The sequence below is a fragment of the Protomyctophum bolini genome, assembly GCF_963924005.1.
Source record: "Protomyctophum bolini genome assembly, chromosome: 17".
Taxonomy (NCBI): Eukaryota; Metazoa; Chordata; class Actinopteri; order Myctophiformes; family Myctophidae; genus Protomyctophum; species Protomyctophum bolini.
This window is the reverse complement of record NC_137878.1, coordinates 6,849,736-6,869,049: the sequence shown is the minus strand read 5'-3', so window position 1 is coordinate 6,869,049 and position 19,314 is coordinate 6,849,736. Positions and strand designations below refer to the sequence as shown.

The 19,314-nt window shown below is 43.5% G+C and overlaps 1 protein-coding gene across 2 annotated transcripts in view; it reads left to right on the top strand.

Annotated features, from left to right (window-relative positions):
• The first annotated feature begins 705 nt into the window (after positions 1-705).
• LOC308331376 (TGF-beta receptor type-2-like) overlaps positions 706-19,314 on the top strand; it is a 49,278-nt gene continuing 30,669 nt past the window's right edge. For both annotated transcript variants that reach the window (XR_013965585.1, XM_080786797.1), the window contains exons 1-3: positions 706-991; positions 8,317-8,470; positions 17,682-17,875. Coding sequence is in view for 1 of the 2 variants with exons in the window: in XM_080786797.1 (XP_080642923.1) it covers positions 919-991; positions 8,317-8,470; positions 17,682-17,875 (421 nt within the window). In the remaining variant the exon portion in view is untranslated. The remainder of the gene's footprint in view (positions 992-8,316; positions 8,471-17,681; positions 17,876-19,314) is intronic.

The window sequence follows — 19,314 nt, the reverse complement described above, 5'->3', positions numbered from 1 at the left end:
GTTCTGTTGATAAACGGCAGGTCTCTGGACCCCCTCCAGCAAGCTTTAATGTACACGCAGAATGTAATTTAGAAAGTGTCTCTGAGACGGAAATGTAATGGTTATTGGCTAAAGAATAATGCTCGGTTCCACCGGTATTGAGTGCTATAACATTTAAACTAGGCATATATCTCTAGGTAGGTACATTTCCTAATGGTCTGAATGATCTGTCTGTATAATAGTAAGTCGAAACATAATGTATTGTTGATAGGTTCAATGTCTTTTGTTGTCACAATCACTTTGGCTGCAGTTGGTATGGGCTACATGGGGGTCAAATGCCTGGATAACAATACAAAGAAAGGTAAAATAGCAGTAAAAATAAAAAATATATATATGCCTAAAACAAAATATATAGGCCTAGACATGAAAAGAAATAGGCAATAGGCAATAGCCTATATGTATATATATAGTAGGCCTAGTGGCGAGAAGTTATTTGCATACATAGTTAACTTTCAACTTTGCACTTCAAACCCTATTTCGGAGCGTGCCATTTCAAGTCTTTTGCTGTGTTGAGTTCTGTTCTCATAATAACATGGTTCAAGACTCAGACAGCGAGCGAGCCACGGGGAGAAGGAGAAAAAAAGCAGTGTCCAACCCTCTCTGTGAAGAGTTCCTGTTTCATGAAAAGTGCACATAGTGTGTGTGAGTCATATAGTTCAAGCTGTGCGTGCTGGTATAGAGGATTATGTAGCCTACTATGCAGCGGCTGTGCTGGGAACTTTGGAAGGCGCATGAACGCAACAGGCGCGCGCCACAGAAAACTTAAGAACTTCGTGTAGCCTATATATATATTAATACGTTTTGATATTTTCCCATAATAGCCAGAGATTGTCAAATTACGGAGAAAGAGAGCGCAGTGCTCTCTCGGCCCGTTTCTAAATGGAGCTACTTCGGTTTTCCGCTTTTTGGTGTGGAACGATCCTCTTTGGTAGTGTCGTGTTGAAGCCAACGGGTGAGTGCTGTCGACCTTTTTTATTCACTGGACGTTAAAGTTGACGTGGTTCATCATCACGCTGCTGTCATTCTGTCATCTTGTCAAGCTTTCTAAATTATATTATCCAAATAGTATTTAACGTATCGGCTATGTAGAAATCGCGAAAGTTTGACCGACTGTTTGGCCGTGTCTTTTCGCTTCCTTGAAGTTTTGGCTAAGGCTTGTGTGCATTTAAAGCAGGTGGGTGTACAGACACACACACACACACACACACACACACACACACACACACACACACACACACACACACACACGCACGAGTTGCTGCTGTACAAAACAAACGCGGTTATTTAAGCACCTTGTTATGCAAATGAACAACTTCGACTTGTGACTCTGGAGCCAAAAGAAAAGTTGTGTAATTGCTCAATTGCGACAGGCATCATGCATCATCATCACACGCAATGCCTTGCCAGTGGCTAAATTAAATGTAAATTGCGCTCATATTTCAACACGTCGAAGAAAAAAGATTAAGAATCTGCATGGTTTATGCACAAAGGTTTTGCGCTTGGTGCCTTTCAAAAGCTGAAAGCACCACCTGTTGTCATTCACAACCTGCACAGCTCCTATACTATGAGAAGCCACATGGTGGAAACTAAAGTAGTACAGGCTACTTTTACTCAAGTATACTGTCGGCTACTTAAATTAAGTACGATTTTGAAGTATTTACTGCACTTGAATATTTCCACTTCTACGTTATGCATCTCTGAGGCAAATCTTGTATACTTTTACTCCACTACATGCATTTCAACACTTTAGTTACTTTGTATAGATTTAGATTATTATGACAATTGACAAAGCATACATTAACCACTTCAGCCCCATATATACATTTCGACCATTTGAAAATAGCTGATCTTCAAGCTCACTATGTGTCACATCGAGACGCATTGTGCATCATATTATAGATCATATATTTTCAAAAGTATTGGGAAACTTGAAATGCATGGCACATTCTGCACAAGTATACTTTTGCTTTTAGTATAGCCTACTTTTAAGTCCATTTTGACTAAAATACTTTTCCAGACTTTTACTTGTAAACAGAGTAGTTCTATAATACTGCAGTCTTAGTACTTTTACTTAAGTAAAAGAGTACTTTTTCTACCACTGGAAGCCACACACACACACACACACACACACACACACACACACACACACACACACACACACACACACACACACACACACACACTATAGTCTGTCATTTCCCCAAAGACGAGGAGGACAGCATACTGTATACCATACAGTAACACAACCTCCACTCCGTCCGCCTCAGACGCAGTCCCAACGGCACCGAGTGGCTTTGACTGCATGCTTAATCCTCCCTCCTTCTCACTGCAATTATCCGTAGCCCTGGGTGACAATTACTACCATTCACCCCTCGCACATCCCCGCCTCCACGTGGGTTTAACCCATTCTGACCTGAGATCAGATTCATACGAGGTTTCCACATGGACACACACTGGTCTGATTAACCCATTCTGACCTGAGATCAGATTATAAAACTGTCAGTCGTTCTTCGATTTTTCAAAAATAGCAGACCTACAAGCTCGTAGCGCGCCACTCGGTGGCGCGCTATGAGCTTGTAGATCTGCTATTTTTCAATAGCTAAAGCATAATGTGATGCTAACACCAAAACGGGCTACCGTTCAGAATGGGTTAAATAACATGCTCTGTGAGACGACTTGCTGCTTCTAATGATATAATTACTCTGGCTCCAGCTATAGCTACTATACACTGCGTATACTAAACCCTCAATGCTGAATTACTTCAAAGTAATTCACCTTTGGGGGGGGGGGGGTCCCGGGGGATTTTAAATTGCACTTTTTAGAAACCGTTTTAGTCTGGAGTTCTCACGTCATGCACGCGTATGTATGTATATATTTATATCCATCCATCCGTCTTCGACCGCTTATCCGTAGTCGGGTCGCGGGGGCAACGGCTTCACCAGAGAGCTCCATGACTTCCCTCTCAAGAGCAACGTTAGTATAACTTCCTCCTGGGTGTATACTGTAATCCCTCCAACTGCGCCTTGGTCTGCCCCGGGGGGGGGGGGGGGGGGGGTCTCCTCCCAGTGGGACGTTCATCGAGGACCTCCCTATAGGGAGACGCTATAGAGAGGCATCCTATAACCAGGTGCCCCGAACCACCTAAGCTGGCTCCTTTCCAGGCGAAGAAGCAAGCGACTCTCCCTCTCGCGTGACTGAACTTCTCAGCCTATATCTCTAAGGGAGATGCCAGCCACCCGTCGGAGAAAACTCATTTCGGCCGCTTGTATTCGTCGCAACCGTATTCTTTCGGTCATGACCCACTCTTCATGACCATATATATAAAATCTCAGACATAATTATTATATGTAGGTATACATGCTATGTGTGAGATATTTGACTTTTTCCTCCCAACCAGGGAAAGAACTAAAGCAATATCCCTCTGCAATATCCTGCTAGCATTGAGAGGAAATCTCTCGCATGGTTTCAGAGAGTTCCAGTAGCACTTCTCCTGCTGCTGCTAGTACTCTCTCTCTAGCTGTCTTCGCACCGCAGGTTGTATTTATCTTCAAGCCTCGAAGCCGCACTCCCATAACTCCACCCTGCCCAGAAAGGGCAGAAAAAGAAGGCGTTACAGTGGGCCTTTTGTGCTCCTATGGGTCACAGTGAGTGCGCGCCGCCGCACCTTTTTCCTTCGAGTCAGTGAGAAGAGAGAACTCAACATTTTCCAAAGGGGTGAAGAGAGGTTGTATTGGCGCTGTGAGGAAAGCATGACCCCCACAGTGTGTGTGCAACCTGATGGCACTGACTCAGCAAAGCCAGTACTACAGAGACACAGACTGCATGCAAGACAGTGCTTTGAAAAGATGGTCACATACCGACCACCAAAAGAAGGCCATTTCCCTCTCTCGACCCACCTCGTACGGTAATTACACACACTCGGGTGAAAACTGTCCCGGTAAAATTTTGCTAATGTCATTCCATTTTTGCGGAGATAATTCCATTCTCTGTGTGACCGGACACTCTCGAGGAGGAAGCCTAGAAGCTGTTGGGGGGGGAGATGGTAACCTACTTTCAAGTGTTGGTTTGGTTACAAGTACTGTATGTATGTTGATGTAACTAACAGGTTCAGCTTCCTGTGCACATGGAGAATCAGGCATGCCTCAAATGTGCGGTTGCAGTATAATATATGGCAGCAAAGGCTATAACGATCACGTGGCCTGTAGCCTACTGTATTTCTCTCTCTCTCTCTCTCTCTCTCTCTCTCTCTCTCTCACCCACCCCCACCTCCTGTCTGCCGTGCCCCCTCTCTGTTTTAGTCATTAAAGAGATTCTGATTTCAGGCATGTCTTATAGTTTCGATCGTTGAAGATTAAATGAAAAGATCTGCAATATGTGTACGACATGGAGATCTCATTTTCACTCTCTCGTGTTAGGTCTGTCTCTCCTGATCCATCTCCTCTCTCTCTCTCTCTCTCTCTCTCTCTCTCTCTCTCTCTCTCTCTCTCTCTCTCTCTCTCTCTCTCTCTCTCTCTCTCTCTCTCCCCCCATATCTCCTGCAAGGCCAAACCAACAGACTTACAGCCTGGTGGCCTACGTATGTGCTGTTTTCACTATCGTGGTCTGCACTAGTCTGTGCATGCTATACCTACCATCTCACCACGATGGGGCCTTACCAAGAATTACAACCATAAAGATACTGTTGACTCAAATGATAATGATGTGAGCGTCCACACTGATTAACGATAACATGTCTGTCAACGTGTTAAATGTGAGCGGTGTGTCGAACGTGCCATGTTGAACAACATGACACCTTCCAAATTGGATAGATCGTGATCAGCTGTTGGTGTTTGTCATTCATCAAATCGTTCACAACTGACATTCTTGTAATTGTGTCGGGGACTCTGCCATCCACTTGAGTTGGAATGATTTTTCGAGATGATATAGTTATTGTTCTTGGTGTACTGTATATGGACAGCCCTAAACTCCAACTGTCCAAGGATGGGAGTAGGGCTGGGCCATATATGCACTAAATTAAATATGACAATATCTTTCACCAAACATGATCTAATGATTTAGTTGTTTGATTGATTACAAATCACACCTGTGTGAACTGAGTGGTGCAACTCCCCCCTCCTCTCCTCTCTCTCTCTCTGTCTCTCTCTCTCTCTCTCTCTCTCTCATTAGCAGGCAACAGTGCAGCACTAATACTATCTCTCTCTATCTCTGTTTCTGGCAAACAGCGCCCCTACTGGTACTAATGGGCATATATACCGGTGCTCATGACCACACACACATAGGTATACATACTGGGTGTACACGGACATTACTGTTCCTTGGAGTGGTTGCACCACTCAAAAACCATCATCACTAATGCCTGTGTGCACACACAATCTGGAAGAGACGACACTTATGCCATAATATCACAATATTACTGTATAGTACAACATCAGAAATCTCAGATTACCGGGTATATCTAGACTGCTGGTATACACAACACAGAGGGGAGTTCAACATAATTGACATCTCTCCGCCCCTGCTGTGATGCTTTCAAACTCTTGGAGGATCCACTTTGTCCACATTCTTTAACGCATTTTGATCGGGAACCCGTTTTGGTGTTGCCATGACGTCATGCTGTAGCTATTTGAAAAAAAACAGCAGATCTACAAGCTCATAGCGCGCCACCTACGAGCTTGTAGGTCTGCTATTTTTGAAAAATCGAAGAGCGACTGACGCAGAAGACATTTTTTAGAATCTGATCTCGGGTCAGAATGGAAAACTGTCAGGATACTGTATAGAAGACATTTTTTTTTAATCTGATCTCAGGTCAGAATGGTTTAATGTGTTTCTGTTGGAGAGAGCTATAGCGGTCCTTTGTTGTTGTTAGAGCCGTTGAAAGGAGAAGAGCGTACACGGCGAGGACAGACAGGTGTGAAGGGGGAATCTTATCCGTTATCGGGGCGAATGTGTCTCTCCATCAGCTGTCAGTCAGTCTGCCTGGCTGACGGCAGCGCTGCCCACACAGTGTAAGGGAAAACCCTCTACATAGCCTATATACAATAGGCGAGTTTGTTGTGTTTGTGGAAGCACAAAGCTCACACACGTGCGCGTCGTCGTGTAGTGAGCAACATCACACACACACACACACACACACACACACACACACACACACACACACACACACCTCGAACGCCTTGATGTTGTTCACACAAACTCAATTGGTGCAACTGCTTCCTTTTTGATGAAGAGCGACGACTCACCGGCCTCGACAAATTAGAGAGTTTTATCTGTGCCGAGGAGGAGGAGGAGGAGGAGGAGGAGGAGACGAGACGACGTGTCGCTGTATTCTTTGTTTGTTGTCGTTGCCTGTCTGCCCGGTTGTCTCCGCAGATGATTATCCTTAACCCACAGGCACTCATCACACAGGCCTGTCTGGCTCGCTCTCTCTCTCTCTCTCTCTCTCTCTCTCATATGCGGGTCTGTCTGCCAGTCAAGTCTGAACAGGACCCCTCTCAGCCCGCTGGCATAGCACACTGCTCTTATTGTTAACCCATTCTGACCTGAGATCAGATTCTAAAAAAAAATCTTCTACATCCTGACAGTTTTCCATTCTGACCTGAGATCAGATTCTAAAAAAAATGTCTTCTATGTCAGTCGCTCTTCGATTTTTCAAAAATAGCAGACTATACAAGCTCGTAGCGCGCCACTCGGTGGCGTGCTATGAGCTTGTAGATCTGCTATTTTTCAATAGCTAAAGCACGACATGATGCTATAACACCAAAATGGGTTCCTGCCCAAAATGGGTTAAGACTATACACATGAAAGCCACTTCCAATCTTCCAGGAAGAAATTGTTTGGATGTTTTATTATTATTTATTGCTGTTCCTTATGTTACCGCTTTATACTGCCACCGGTGAATCCTATAAGTGTTAATTTGCTCTTCTGCTACACAGTTTTGTGTTTGTGCATTGTCTTTGCATCTTGTATTTTCCGGTCAGAGATGGATTGGTCAGGTAAATCTTTGTCTGGGTGGTTTTGCCTGCGAGAGAGTCATAATTCATAATGCTGAGAAGCTGATTACGGAGTGCTTTAATCTGGTCTCTGGACCATTTATCTTCTTACTTTAAACGAGTGAGTCAGGGACTTAGTCCGTTCTGTTAGTTAGGCTACTTAAGAAGAGAACACATTAATGCAACTCTTGTCAGTGCAGCAGTTTTTGTGAAACTTCTATTGGAACTTTATTATGAGGGTCTTTTGGGCCAAGCTGACACTGGATGTTAATAAGGTCGACCTTGAGAACAGGTGGGCAGAATTTCTCGAAACTTGGTGGGAATCATCATCGGACTACCCGGAAAAAGATGAATATTAACCTTTCGTACAAAAAAAATCACACCCATGTGAACAGAGTGGTGCAACTCCCTTCCCTCTCTCTCTCTCTCTCTCTCTCTCTCTCTCTCTCTCTCTCTCTCTCACACATTAGCAGGCAACAGTGCAGCACTGTCTCTCTCTCTCTCTCTCTGTTTCTGGCACAACAGCGCCCCATACTGGTAGTCAGTCATACTGGTGCTCATGAACACATACATATAGGTGAACCACACATGCATATAGGCGGACACAGACATTGCTGTTCCTTGGTAGTGGCTGCACCACTCAAAAAAAAAGGTGAAGGCCATGATTGCATGAGTCATCGCTGGTGTGTGACGGAGCGAAAGACGCCGGTGCAGCCAAGCACTCCTCCTTAACCCTAGCAAAGTGTTTTAACCCATTCTGAACGGGAACCCATTTTGGTGTTGGCATCATGTCATGCTTTAGCTATTGAAAAATAGCAGATCTACAAGCTCATAGCGCGCCACCGAGTGGCGCGCTACGAGCTTGTATAGGTCTGCTATTTTTTTTAAATCGAAGAACGACTGACATTCTTTAGAATCTGATCTCAGGTCAGAATGGGTTCATCAGACCCAGTGTGTGTGTCCAGCGGGAAAACCTCGTATGAATCTGATCTCAGGTCAGAATGGGATAATGAGGAACAAAACGACAAAACGGCTGAATGAAGCTATATAGACAGTCGGCCGGGCTCAAACTGAAGCTGTTCTATCCACACTTTTCCTGGGCTGTGTGTGCTCCAGTTCCTGTTCATTTCATTGGATATCATTGGTCATCTGACCAGTTTCATTGGCTTTCATTGGATCAAATCGACAGGAACTGGAGCACACACAGCAAAGGAAAAGTGTGGATAATGAATTCCCGAAAACCGCCGACTTTGTTGTATAATAATAATTATCTCTCCCTTCTTCACAGAGGCCACCCTCAGCGGCCTGATCAAGCTGAGAAAGCTGTGCAAGTTCTGCGACGTGGAGGCCTCCAGCTGTGCCGCCCCCACGGGGAGCTGCGTGGTGGGCTGCAAGATCACGTCCATCTGCCCCCACGAGGACGACGTCTGCGTCAGCATCTGGTGAGTCGAGTCGGTGGCGGGCGTCGCTCACGCCTCCCGCACGGCGGATTGTTGTCTATAGCTGATGCGTGAGACTCGTTCGGAAGCTCGCCAATTCATTTCCAATGGGAGTCACGTGGTTTGACACGACGTTTTTTGTTGTGTGAGGGGGGAGGGGGGGGGCAGTCGAAAAACACAGCCGTAAGCCGTAATAATTGCAAAGAAGAAAAACAACAAAAGTTTTTTTTTTCTACTTTTTAATTCTTTGTTTGGCCCAAGACATTGTGTTTGTTGTCATGATTTTGTCAAGACGAGAGTTGGCTTTGTCCGCGGCGTATAAGCGTCTTTTTAAAATAAATACTTTCTCCCTCTATAGTGCCTTTTTCCAACACTCCAAATAACACACCATGCAAGGTGCCTCCCTCATCGGGAGCAAGTTAGGGGTTAATTCAGTGTCTCCCATGCTACATTTTGACACAAAGCCAGCACGAGTCGGGGTTCAAACCAACAACCTTCCGGTTCCAACCTCCCACCTCCTCTGTGGCTCATAGGAGTCGACCTCCTAAGCCACAGCTGCCTAATAACTGCTGCTCTATCTACAGTACGTTCACCTGCCTGCATGTTCATTACTGTAACTGCTAAGCAATTATTCAATAATGGAACTGGCCGTGCTAAGGATTTTTTTTTGCCTGGGAGTGCATCAGGGTTCATATATGTGTTGCCAGGTTGGGTACAAAAGTGATCGCAAGTTTGGCTCCTAAATTTGATCAAATATGGTCTATATTAGTTATGTATTTATTTAAAGCAGTGGCTCTCAAAGGTGTGATCCATGGGACCCTCATGGTTCCTTGAGGGGGCTGATCTACATCCACACGTGAGCTTGTAAATCGGCTAGTTGAACTATTCAAAAATGTTTTTGTTTCAAAATAGGGCCTTAAATATCTTCAGATGGGGTATCGTGGACGTCAGCAAGGGCATGCTGTCACAACGGGTTCCTAACGCCAAATAAAATGTCTTCAGATCTGACCTAAGTCTCCTGAGGAGAAGTCTGAGGCATGTCCTGGACGCGTTATTACCACCAACGTTCAACGATGTGTTTACAAAACATTGCAGGGTTTGTTTACAAACATTTCAGGGTTTGTCTACAAACATGTGTGATTTGTTTACCTACATTGTGGATTTGTTTACCTACAATCTACATTGTGGATTTGTTTACAAACATTTGGTGTTTGTTTGCAAACAATTTGTAGTTTGTTTATAAACATTTGGGATTTGTTTATAAACATTTTGGTATTTGTTTATAAACATTTGGTATTTGTCTATAAACATTTTGGTATTTGTATATAAACAAATGGACCCTTTTATAACTTTTAACTCTGATACAAATGGAATCAAATGGGACTCTTATGGGTCCATCTGGTTTTACTCTCAGTTATGGGGGTCATTGAAATTAAAAAGTTTAAGAACCTGTATGCAATGGCTTATCTCTTGTAAAAAGAGAGACCAGCCTATTCTCCAAACCATTATCTTATGCTTTGCTACTGTAGGTTGTACAAAATAATATTGGGTCAATAGAGCACCGAAGTCTGACGTCACTTTCAGTAGAGGGCGTCAGTCCCCAGGTTCATGTATTTGTTTAGTTGCATTGAAATCGCCATAGGAGGATTTTTTGATTGCTTCATATAAGAACTGTGTCACCCCGGCCGCTTCACTCATATGGATATGAAGAATCAACTGACTGAGAGAAAACGCTAATGTTACTGCTGCTGAATTAGTTAGATTTTCGCTAGAAGCAGACTGTATCATATATTAGTGACTGACTGTTGCAAACGATACAGAGACACCTCCCTGACAATAACGCAGAGACAACTTGTTTATTTTTGGACCACAACGCTTATAGTAGACGATATTAAGATCACCCCATGTTATTCTCCATAGAGAAATTACTTCCGCGAACCAGGGGAATCGAGGGGATGAGCGAGTTACGTCAGGACTTCGGTGCTCTATTTAATTTGCAGGACTCGCCTCGCTCACAGCTGCCTTGTCTGTGTTGTTGACATGACATGGGCTTGCAGGACAGAACTTTTATTTGTGACAGACACATAGTTCCTTTGCAGACAATACAATCTGCTTCTCATTGGTCAGTCACAAAGCTAAGAAAACAGTAGCCTACTTTTTCTGCATGTCAATGATGATGAGATAGTTCTTTGGCATGTCAAGCTTTCCTCATGGAGAGCACAACAGTCTATCTGCAGACAGCAGAGCAGCCAGCGAGCCTTTCTCTGCTCTGCTCTGCGGTCGGGACCAGTGCTGTCAGACTCAGCGCAGCGCATGCAGAGTTATGAATAATACACATTCCGGGGTTCGGGCTGAAAGTCCACCTCTCAGTGTTTTTCCACTACGAACCATTGAACGTGCATTGTAATCATAGACTGTAAAAAATATGGACAAAGCGTCCCGCGGGTCTAACGTGAACGTAAAATGAAGCCTGTCAGTCCTTGCAATGGAAGTCGCCATCTTTCTAGATCCGTTTTGGCCCAGTTCAGGCCAGCTGGCCCATTGGCTGGCCCAGACAACGAGGCGGGACTTCCCCCCTTCTTCTTCGTTGGTTTTTATTTTGACTCGAGTGGGAGGGGGATCCCGTTCATAGACTGTAACGGTAGCCACGCCCCTCAGAACATGCGCAACTTTATGGTCATTTTTCTAATAAATGGGACCATAATTTTCCAAAAAGAATATTATGACATTAGAAATGAGACTTTAAACTAGTGACTGGAAGCAAAAAGTATTCATGACCATGTTTATTAAGGTAATACAGTCTAGGCGAAGTTGGGCCCAAATACATGGACTTCTATGGGGCTATGGGTTTTTTTGAGCCCAATGAGAGCGCCACAACAGGCCATTATATGAACTTTCATTTCCTTAGTGGCTTCACAAAATATCCGTCTGACTGCCCCCCTGATTGTAATACACATTGGTCTGAATGGTCTGTGAGCGTAGCGATACATATACAGGCGATACGTGTAAAACCCCGGACATTTGAAGGAATTTATAAACCCCCCCCTGGACTGCCCGGACAGCCCCCCAAAAGAGGACTTGTCCGGGCAAAAGAGGACGTATGGTAAGCCTATCGTAAGTAATTCCTAAAAAGGAAAAAAAAAGTAATTCCTCTTGGGGTGAAAATTGAAAGAGGCTAATTAACCTCTTCAGCAGTTAATGGGCAATAGAGCACATAAGCCGGTTTAAGCCGGTCTGTCGGTTCAAACTTTTCAAGTGCAAACCTGTTGGTGGCAGCTTATCAAATTGAAGTACATGTTTTGCATTTGTTAACATTAAAATAATATGAATATGTCAATATAATGCAATACCTTTTTAAAGGCCCATTCTCAGTGAAGGAATTGTAAAGACAAGGGTATATAGCCCCAATACCCGAAATTGCAGTGCAGCCATCTTTTATACTACATAGTGTGTGTGTGTGTGTGTGTGTGTGTGTGTGTGTGTGTGTGTGTGTGTGTGTGTGTGTGTGTGTGTGTGTGTGTGTGTGTGTGTGTGTGTGTGTGTGTGTGTGTGTGTGTGTGTGTGTGTGTGTGTGTGTGTGTGTGTGTGTGTGTGTGTGTGTGGCAACAACGACCCAAAAATGTGTTCTGCCAACCACTGGTACTGGCTACACTGGCTCCCTATCAAATCTATCAAATCTAGCTCGTAGCGCGCCACTCGGTGGCGCGCTATGAGCTTGTAGGTCTGCTATTTTTTCAATAGCTAAAGCATGACATAATGCTATAAACACCAAGAGGGTACGTTCCCGGCCCAAAATGGGTTGAAAGAACGCCATGCGGCTACAGTGGCTACTGTAAACCGTTTCGTGTTATGTTATGCTATGTGATGTCGATGACGGTGTAACAGTACAGTAGGCTATACGAGCCGATGTCAGCGGAAAACTATATAACTTCATGTGTGAGCACGTACAGTACAGTACCCTTCAGACTCCTCTCACAGCAGATGAGCATGGCCAAGCGCTGCTCAGCGGCCAGCCACTGTGACCTCTAACTGAATATGAATATCTTTTTTCTGCACCTGCAGGGTTTGCCTCGTGCGTCTTCTGCATACCATATGGTACCGTATATATATATATATATATATATATATATATATATGACCCAGCTTGACTGAGGGGCTGCCAACGGTGCAGTCTTTGGCTTTTCTTTTTTTTTTAATCCAAAATGACCTGAGATCAGATTCTAAACATGTCTTATACATCCTGACAGTTTTATACCATTCTGACCTGAGATCAGATTCTAAAAATGTATGTCTTCTATGATACATCCTGACAGTTTTCTGAAAAAGCTATATGTTTCTGTGTCAGTCGTTCTTCGATTTTTCAAAAATAGCAGACCTATACAAGCTGAGCTTGTAGATCTGCTATTTTTCAATAGCTGAAACATAACGTATAATGCTAACGCCAAAACGGGTTCCCGGCTCCAAATGGGATATTATTAGCACAGGCAGACTCTTCACATACTAGAAGAGCATGTCTGAAATGAGCTGAAATTGGCACGGGACATTAGAAATAAATGCTTAAACATAGTAGTATAGCTATAGGTGTAATGTCAGAGTCCATAATAGAAGTGAACCTTTCAAGCCTGTTTTCTCAACGCGATGTTTTCCCCGCGAGACATAAGCCATACTGCGTCTCCAAAACTAGCTCATTATACAGAGTCTATAGTAGGCTGCTTAATTGCAGTGAAATGAGCCCCGTCTAGTGTCCCTATTCTACATACTGGCTTAAATATGAATATTCGTTATGAGCGGGAAACCCCTTTTTTGGTGTTAGCATTATGCTATGCTTTAGCTATTGAAAAATAGCAGATACACAAGCTCATAGCGCGGCACCGAGTGGCGCGCTACGAGCTTGTATAGGTCTGCTATTTTTGAAAAATCGAAGAACGACTGACATAGAAACATAGCTTTTTTTGGAATCTGCGGTCTCGGGTCAGAATGGGGTTAAACAAGTGAGTCAGGGACTTGGTCTGTTCCGTTAAGTTAGGCTACTTAAGAAGAACACATTAATGCAGGTCAGCACAGCTGCAACTCCTGTCAGTTAATACCATTTTGGGCACCGGGGAACCCCTTTTGGTGTTAGCATTACGTTATGCATTATGTTATATACAAGTACTAGAATTTCGTGCGCGCTTCGCGCGCACTCATCCCAGAGCTACTTCGCCACGCACTATGGGAAGAAATAAATGGCGGGAGTTGACTCCACATGTAGTAACGGATGGGTTATTGGAAATGTACCATTGTTTTGTCCTGAATATTTCCACAGCCTAATTACTAAAGGATTGTGACTGGGACAGACATACAGTCTGACATACAATAGGCTACACGTGTGCACAGAGAATAAACAATGACCTATATGGCCAGATTTCTTAAATTAACATAGTTGGATTTTAACAGAAAGACAATGCCATAAATCAGTCAAAGTAAGTGACAGACTCAACAGTAGCACACAGCATGCAAGGCAGCGATGCATGCGTGCCAACATGTTTGTCCAGCTGAGATTTAGTGTCTCCATCTCTCTGTGGAAGAGGTTGCACATGACCTGTACGGCCACACTGAGGTGCTCCAACACAAACACAGACACAAAACAACACCACGCTGTTTGTCCAGTTGACCCAAATCAACACCAATACCTAGCCTGTTTGTCCAAAACACACTATCTGCTCGCCACGTTTCTACTTCGCCACAACCTAATGTTAGTAACAAATGTAGGGGAGAGCCGCCAAGGTTGTAACGCTTCACGGTTGTAACATGGACGTTATCTCTTGATTGGTCAACGCCACCATGACGCCATCGCGTCAGTATGTGTACAGCAAGGAAGTTTGAAGTGTTTACCTTCAAAATGCGTATAATTTTACACCTGGAGTATATGTGTGCTACAATTTTTGTCTTTGGTGTTGGTGAATAAAAATCCACATGGATGTGTTCATGCTTATGTTCTTCATTAGTTTGCATCGTGTTTAGACGGAATTCACATTCATTCTGGTCTGTAAGCAACTGCAAAGAAAACTTGCAAAAGCGGGTCATTTGTAACATGTGTTACAAATGGTCCGCTTCCATTCAATGCCATTATATGTAATATTTACATATTTGACATATTGGCCAATATTATATGTTCTAAAATTGTATTGTATTGTGTAGTGTATTCTAAAAGTAGTTTAGGGTTGTATAACATTGTACAACTCAATCAATCAAACGTTTGTTTAATCAATGTATTGCCCCATTGAAAAAAAAGAAAAGCCCAAACTGGTACACCCGATACTATTTAATATTTCCCTTATGTTTGATACATTTTCTTATCACATCCATGGTATGAAAACAATGCTAAGGAGTTGCTTCAATGAAATATAATTGCTTTAAGCTGAAAACGGGTTATTAGTTATTATGTGTAGTGTAGTGTAGTCAACATGTTAAGGCTCGCTATAATGACGCCCAGCTGTTATGTAATCGCGCATCTATAAATTCTAAGCGTGTGAGCCGGGAGTGTGTGTGTGTGTGTGTGTGTGTGTGTGTGTGTGTATATACATTCCGTCGGTAATTCCCTGTAGGCTTCACGTGAATAATGTTGTGTGCGCGCGTGCGGAGAAATAGTTATTTAATGAATCGCATGTTGGTGTGTGTGTGTGTGTGTGTGGGGGGGGCCTTACAGGCGTGTGTGTGCGCGTGCAGGCGTATGTATACATTAGGGCTGTCACGATTCGCCTAGTCCACGATTCAATTCAATTTTCGATTTGCAGCTCACGATTCGATTCGATGTTCGATTCGCTATCACGATTCGCCTAGTCCACGATTCAATTCAATTTTCGATTTGAAGCTCACGATTTGCTTCGATGTTCGATTAAATTTTTTCAATCTATTTTTTTAAAACCTTCTTTTTCAGCATTGAGGGCTATATTCATTATAATTTAGGCCAATATCTTGGTTTGTAAAGAAAAACACTTGTTTCCCAATAAGTCACATTTATTTTCTATAAATAACAAATCAGAATGAGAATAATAAAAGGTTTAACAACTTTGGGTTTTATGCCCTAACATTTTTTAAATGTTTCTTGAAGATGAGATGACTTGTAACATTCTTGTTAAGCTCTAAGTAAGTAAAAGAAAGAAAGAAAAAAAAAGTCAAATAGTATATAGACCCATCTGTTGTTAGTTCAAGTATTAAATACTAATTTAAGTGTTCAATTTCACTTATACACTACCTGGTTATAAATAGCTGCAGTAGGCTACACCATTTTATGCAGTATTTTATACTATTTCTATTTAGTGTACATTTAGTGGATGTGGCTTACATCCGGTCTAAAGCCCACCCACTGTATGCGCTGATTTCCATACACAATCCGTATCCTCCCCTCACCGGATGTTGAATTAACAGTACTAACGGCCATATATTTGACGATCTTTTAGACAAAACGATTTTAACGGGCAACGTTTCACATGTATTATTAGTTTGATACATTTTAGGAGTGAAAACATGTGTGACCTGCATGGCATTTTGTAACGTGGTTCTGCTGTTCTGCAACTCTCATTAAATATTGAAAGCCAGCGTTTTCCACCACTGATAGTGGTCGCATGTCTGCAGCTATGCAGACCGCAACTCCGTGCGTTAATTGTTTTGCACGGGGCGAATTAGCTGAGAGCTTTTCTCTATAAGAATATAGTTGGCTGTGTTGTTGTCTTTGTACCATCGTCGTTGGACAGATCGATTTCTTTGTGATGTCTGCTCGTTTTCTTTTCCACACTTATTTCCGTGTATCATCGTCGTCGCTGTCTACAACAGCACTGGCCATGGTGAAACGCAACAGCCGTCTCGTTCTCTCACTTGTCAACTCCTCTCTGTGTGTGTGTGTGTGTGTGTGTGTGTGTGTGTGTGTGACTGACTGTGTGTGTGTGTGGCACTGCTCCGATACAGCTGGATCTTCGTCTCTTTTTTTTCTCCATGCATTCGCATGGGCGGAATGGCCCGGCCGCTCGCGGAAGTAAATTGGCTGTGTGGCGAAAATAGGCAAAGTGATCGGTGTAAGGGTGATATGTTGGCACAATCCGATTAATGTCAAAGAACAATGTTGATGTAACTAAGGGAATCGTCGAGTCATTTTTTTTGTAAATAAAGAGATTTAGATGGAATAAGCGAAATAGCGATCGTATAATCTCTCCTGTTCCTTCTGTCTCTCATCAATGTCCTGCGCGAGGGTCGCCTGCAGACCCAGCTCCCAGCGAGTGCTGCTGCTGCAAGCAGTGAGTGTAGAGTAGGCGTGGCGCAGCATTAGAAGGGCGCAGCAAATACGACATTGAGGGGTAGAAACCATCCCGGGCGCGTGGTTCATGTAACATGTGTGTCACTGTGAAAGACTGGCCCCATTAAGTGAACGTAGTTGGCAACAGAGCTGGTGACGTAAGAGGCAGGGTGTTGCCAGGTTTGCGAATTGTAAGCGAGTTGTAGTGTATGTAAGTAGCGTGGTTTAAAGGGCTTGTTTGTGGGCTGGTTGGGCTTGTTTCTGACCGTGTTGGGGCAGCAGTGATTCCGTGTTCCGTGTAGGAATGTTTCATAAAAGTAATATTTAATAGAGTAAATAAGACACTTGAACGGCTAAAAAATAGCCTATGTCAGTTCGGGGAGCGTTCCGAATTTTTTTTGCATATAGAGATGTGTGGTGAAAGTGTGGTTCAGTCGGAGATAGAGCAGAAAGAATGAGTATGGGTACACCTTTTCACTTGTATAGTAGAAGACGCGCAAACGCGGGAAGCGAACGCAGCTCGTACATATTTGTGTTTTTTTTAAGATTTTTTTTAAGTTAATTGTTTTTTAAGTTACGTTTTTTTTAAGTTAAGGTGTGTGTGTGTTATTTTTTTTAAGTTAATTTTTTTTAAGTAAATTTTTTTTAAGTTAATTTTTTTTAAGTTAAGTTTTTTTTTAAGTTAATTTTTTTTAAGTTAAGGTGTGTGTGTGTGTGTGTGTGATACAGCTGCCCCCTCTGGTGGCGGGCAGGTGGTGTAACAGCGGGACAGACAGACAGACACACAGACAGACACACAGACAGACACACGGACAGACATGATCTGCTATAGGTCTCATAGTTAGTGCTCACTGCCTTCGCAATCACAAAACTGTCTGAATGTAGAAGACATTTTTTTGAACTTTTGTTGTTCTAAAAAAAAAACATTTTGTTGTCCGGCAGGAGGAAGCAAGACGACAACGTGACGGTGGAAACCGTCTGCCACAACCCGGCCCACGCGCTGCGCGGCCTGCTGCTGGACGACTACAACAACAGCAAGTGTGAGCTGCGGGAGAGGAAGGGCATGGTGGGCCTGCAGTTCTTCATCTGCTCCTGTTCCGAGGACGAGTGCAACGACCATCTCTTCTTCAGCCCCTGTGAGTATATATACCAGTAAGACGCGCAAACGCGGGAAGCGAACGCAGCTCGTACATATTTAAGTCGTTAGGTCGACTTAAATAGGTCTCATTGCGAACAGCTCGTACATATCAGCTCCATATATGGGCACAAAGGGGGGACACACGGACACACACACAGACAGACAGACAGACAGACAGACAGACAGGATCTGCTAGGTCTCATAGTAAGTGCTCACTGCGTTCGCAACAAGCAAGCTTTTGTATGTACTGTATGCCAAGCGCTTTGATGGAGCATATATACAGTATACACCAGTGGTCCAGTTGTGGCATGTTGTCGAGCTCATTAACTTTGACTCACTTTATATTAAAAACCCATTTTGGGGCGGGGAACCCCTTTTGGTGTTAGCATTATGCTATGCTTTAGCTATTGAATAGAGACACAGCACTACCCCTCTCTCTGTTTCTGGCGACCTCTACTGGTATAAATAAGTAACATACTCGTGCTCAAACACACACACACAGGTACACAGGTACACAGGTACATGGACATTGCTGGATGTAGGAGTGGTTGCACCACTCAAAAATAGCAAGCTCATAGCGCGCCACCGAGTGGCGCTCTCTACGAGCTTGTAGGTCTAGCTATTTTTGAAAAATCGAAGAACCACTGACACAGAAACATAGCTTTTTCAGAAAACTGTCAGGATGTAGAAGACTTTTTTCTTTTTAGAATCTGATCTCGGGGGGTCAGAATGGGTTAACTAGAGCAGAACTACTACTTGGAACGATGCAAGTTGAAAACGCATGCATACTTTTTTTTTTATGCCCGTTATATATGGAGTTCTTTGTCAGGCATGCGCGACGAATATGGAGTCTATCTATGCCAGATATGTCAGAACTGAACAATCATTTTGACGTCGTCGGAACAGGCCAGCTCCATATATGGAGATATAGGGGTGATCAGGTCCAGAGCCCGTGACGAGGCATTTGTGCATGGTTCTGGACAACCGGCTATCAGGCGGACTCGACACCGGGGAAACTGCACTCCCTGCGGGGGGGGGGGGGGGGGGGTGTTGGAACGCGTGTGTCGAATTTGATGTCGGTGTGGGGCGAACGGTTCTCGAGTTACGTGGATTACAGACGTTACAGTACTGTATGTATACACAGACTCGGTGCATTCATAGATATAAGATGCCATTGGTTTTTCAAGGAAGCTGTTGGAGGATTCAATTTTTTTTTTTTTAACGGACTTGGAAATCGACTTGCAGAGACCTGTCTGTTACACCGCCTTCTTTTATTTAGTCAGATAACTCTAAACACACCAGTATTGATTTTATTCATCAAATGTGTGAATAATATCACATTTGACAAGAAAAAAAAAACATTTCGGTGGTTCAGCCTTCCTCAGCGTCGAAACGCAAACGCGTTGGTATGCTGCCTAATAGTGCCTATATGCCTAA